The sequence below is a fragment of the Bison bison genome, unplaced genomic scaffold (assembly GCF_000754665.1).
Source record: "Bison bison bison isolate TAMUID 2011002044 unplaced genomic scaffold, Bison_UMD1.0 scf7180017864037, whole genome shotgun sequence".
NCBI lineage: Eukaryota > Metazoa > Chordata > Mammalia > Artiodactyla > Bovidae > Bison > Bison bison.
Genome location: NW_011494609.1, coordinates 9,826,147 through 9,830,512, shown reverse-complemented (window position 1 = coordinate 9,830,512; position 4,366 = coordinate 9,826,147). Strand labels below are relative to the sequence as shown.

General features: G+C 45.5%; 1 protein-coding gene across 1 annotated transcript in view; it reads left to right on the top strand.

The window, feature by feature from the left end:
* Positions 1-4,027: 4,027 nt before the first annotated feature.
* Positions 4,028-4,366, top strand: part of FAM3B (family with sequence similarity 3, member B) — a 66,898-nt gene continuing 66,559 nt past the window's right edge. The window contains exon 1 of the mRNA XM_010834943.1: positions 4,028-4,107. Within this exon, the coding sequence (XP_010833245.1) occupies positions 4,089-4,107 (19 nt within the window). The 5' untranslated portion in view covers positions 4,028-4,088. The remainder of the gene's footprint in view (positions 4,108-4,366) is intronic.

Below are 4,366 nucleotides of genomic sequence, written 5' to 3'. Positions count from 1 at the left end.
TTCAAAATTTTAAAAGTAATGTGGCCTTATACCAGCTTCCCAGGTGGCTCAGACAGTAAAGAATCTGCCTACAATGTAGGAGACCTGGGTTCCATCCCTGGGTCGGGAAGATCCCCTGGAGAAGGGAATGGCTACCCACTCCAGTCTGCTCCAGGAAATGAAACAGTTTTCACTTTGATGTGTTTCCAGTCTCTTTATATGTACCAGTGTCCACTGTTTCTTCCTGCTTTGCCACTTAACATGTATTTCACGTACATGTTTCATGTGTATTACAAGTAATGAATGCTCCTGACAGCAATCATTTTAAATTCCTTCATAGCGTTACAAGTGGTGACAGAGTAATTTATTTGAACAATAACTCCGTCATTTGTCACTCCCGTAGATTTCATTACCTTTTTCAGTGTTGTGTGTACATGGCATTTCTTCTTTAAAGAAAATTCCTTAGTACAGCTCCCCAGACATGGAACCTATGTTGTGTTGCTAAGGAGAACTTGAGGAAGTTTCTCATAGACAGTGTGAGAATCGGGAGTGGGGTCTGGAGTACGGTGATTACAGCAAACTGAAAGCAAACAGTAACCTAACTAAGTACACTGGAAAGTACAAGACTACAAAAGAAACTATAGAAGACACGAAGAAATGAAAAGACACCCAGTGTTCATAGATCTGAAGGTTTAATATTGTTAAGCTACCCATGGGCTTCCCTGATGGCTCAGACGGTAAAGAACCTTCCTGCAATTGAGGACACCCAGGTTTGATCCCTGAGTTGGGAAGATCCCTTGGAGAAGGAAATAGCAACCCACTCCAGAATTCTTGCCTGGAGATTTCCACAGACAGTGGAGTCTGGCAGGCTACAATAGGGTCTCAAAGAGTCAGACACAACTTAGCAATTAACACACACATACACACACACACACACAAGTCACCTATACTACACAAAAGCAATCTACAGATTCAATGCAATTCCTATCAAAATATTTCTGCTTTTTGCAGAAATAGAAAAATCCATTCTTGGGATCATATGGAATTTGAGTTGATTCTGAACAATTAAAATAACCTTGAAAAAGAAGAATAAAGTTGGAGGGCTCACACTTCCTGATTTCAAAACTTATTATAAAGCAGCAGTCATCCAAAAAGTGTGGTACTGGCATAACGACAGACTAGGAAGTCTTTTCAACAAATGGAGTTGGGAAAAACTGAAAGTCCACATGCAAAAGAATTAGTCCACATGCAAAAGAATTAAATCAGACCCTTACCTAAAACCATGTACAAGGAAATTAACTTGAAGTGGATTCAAGACCTAAAACTGTAAAACTCTTAGAAGAAAACATAGGAGGAAAGTTTCCTGACACTGGATTTGATAATAATATATTGGGTATGATACCAAAAACACAGGCAACAAAAAGAAAAGTAGATGAGCCAAATAAAAACTACATCAAACAAGACTTCTGCACATCAAAGGGCACAGTCCTCACAGTTAAAACTATGAATTGGGGGAAATATTTGTCAACCATATGTCTGATCATGAGTTAATGTCCAGAATATTTAAAGAACTCCTACAACTCAACAACAACAAAACCAACCAGATTTATTAATAGGCAAATGACCTGAACAGACATTTCTCCAGAGATAATATACAGATAACCAACAAGCTATGAAAAGATGATCAACAATACTGATATATTAGAGACATGGAAATCCAACTACAATGAGCTATCACCTCACATCCTTCAGGATGACTACTATAAAATAAAAATAATATGTTGGTGAGCATGCAGAGAAATTGGAACACTTGTAAAATGGACTTATTAGGCCTGTAAAATGGTGCAGCCACTGTGGAAAACAGTATGGTAGTTCCTCAAAAGAATTAAAATAGAATTACCATATGATCCAGCAGTCCCACTTCTGGTACATACCCAAGAGAATTGAAAAGATATTTGCACACCTATGTTCATAGCAGCATCATTTACACTAGCCTAGAGGTGGAAACAACCCAAGTGTTCATCAAGGGATGAATAGATAAAGACAATGTAGCCTATACATACAATGGAATAGTATTTGGTCTTTTTTAAATTTTTTTATTTTAATTGGAGGCTAATTACTTTACATGAATATTGACAAAGCTATACATTGACATGAATCAGCTATGGGTGTACATGTGTTCCCCATCCTGAACCCCCCTCCCACCTCCCTCCACACCCCATCCCCTGGGTCATGCCAGTGCACCAGCCCTGAGCACCCTGTCTCATGCATCGAACCTGGACTGGCGATCTGTTTCACATATGATAATAGTATTTGGTCCTAAAAAGGACTGAAATCCTGTCTCATACTACAACACAGATAAACCTCAGGTTCATTATACTAAGGGAAATAAGCTGGTCGTAATAAGACAAACACTGTATGATTCCAATTATCTGAGATATCTGAAGTACTCAAAGTCTGAAAACAGAAAATAGAATGGTGGTTACCAGGTGCTAGTGGGGAGGGGATGGGAAGTTGATTAATAGGAGCAAAGTTGTAGTTTTGCAAGATAAAAATGTTCTAGAGTTCCGTTGTACAAAAATGTGACTAGTCTTAACATCACTGAACTGTACGCTTAAAAGTGTACATTTATTTTAATTTGGTAAAAAGTGATAAATTTTATGTTAAGAGCACTTTTGACCACATTTTTTTTAAATGAAAACAAACTCAGAGATAAAAGCTCCATCTCTGAAATGAGGTGAGCTCAAGACAAAGATGAGATGAAACCCACACTCCCTTTAATGAGCTGATTCACAGTGTTTAGTGTAGTTGTTAGGAATAGTTGGGAAATGACTTCTGAGTAGCACCATAGAGCAGCTCAGAAAAGCATCCAGAATGAAATGTGCCATGCTCAAGCTGGTTACCCTTCTGGAGTCCTGGGGTGAAGTGAGTTAAAGTCGTTCAGTCGTGTCGGACTGTTTGCCTCTGTAGCCCACCTGGCTCCTCTGTCCATGGACTTCTCCAGGCCAGAATACTGGAGTGGGTAGCCTATTCCTTCTCCAGTGGCTCTTCCAGACCCAGGAATTGATCTGGGGTCTCCTGCATTGCAAATGGATTCTTTTCCAGCTGAACTACCAGGGAAGCTGGAGTCCCAGAGAAAGAGTTAGAGAAGGAATACAGACCTCTGTCTTCTGGGTGGGTCACAGCCAAGCTTCCTTGGCCCCCCACCACCACCCAGGGTACTTTGGAATCTTCTGGGCTTTCTTAAGGGAGTAGAACTTCAGAAGCCAATAGATCCAGAGGGTGGTGCTCCCTGCCTCTTGGGAACTCTTTTTTCCGCAAAAGTGACCAACTGCCCTTGGAGCTTTAACTTGCCCTTGGGAGTCTGAGTCCACCATGACTTTCAAAAGCCCCTACACCCTGATGGATATCCGGAGTGCAAGCCATCTGTGGGTGAGAAGCAGCTCTTTCTCTTTGGAGATGGTGCGTCTTCTGGGAAGCTCACTTCCAACATCTGCTGGCCTCCCGCTCAAGCATGCCTGGCCTCCTGGAAATTCAAGGACCTGCAGCCCTGCCGTCCTGACCACGGGGCCTGGGACATTGTTCTGTTTTCCACGATCAACTGCCGGAGTCAAGGAGGAAGCAAGAGGCAGGAGGCTGGGCTGTGCAAACAGCAGTGGGCAGAAACTTCTGGAGGAAGCGAAGAGCCTTAGAACAGTGGCTGTGGTGACCTGGACTTTGAACCTGGATTCGGGTGGAACATCTTAAAAACTCAGAATATGGCTATTTTGGCAGTCTCTTGACCTTGAGAGACGTTAATTGGGGTCTAGAGCTGCCAACCATAAAGGGAGGGCGTCCTCCCTTCAGAGCAAAACCCTCTGGTTCTCTCTGATCCCCTAGTCAGCCTGGGCTGCTGACCCAGAGCTCCAGGGCGCCGCCAGCGCACCGCCGCGCTCACCTGCCCCACCCGTACCGGTCTAGCACACCAGCACACGCATCTGCCCGCCCTCCTTGCCGCTGGCCTGCCCCCCAGGGCGTGTCGCCCAGTGGTCAGTCCAGCCCTCGAGAAGCTCTCTCGGTCGCCCGGAGCTGCGGCCAAGGGTCAGAAGGGCCCGAGCCGCACCTGGAAAATGCGCCCCGTGGCTGCCGGTGAGTGCAATCCCCCACCGGAAGGAGGCGGGAAGGGGGGCCCCGGCGCTGGAGAGTCGCCCCCTCGCCCTTCCCGGGACCTGCCACGCGGAGCCAGAGGTGGGGGCGGCACGAGGAGGGTCTTCTCTTCGGGGATCAGAGATGCGCGAAGCGAATCCAGCCGCGGCGCGAGTGGGCTGAGGTTTCATCCGCCCTCCCGCCTGTCCCCACCGCCCTAGCGGCGTGCAGGGCGGAGAAAAGGGGGGAACCAGTGACTGTG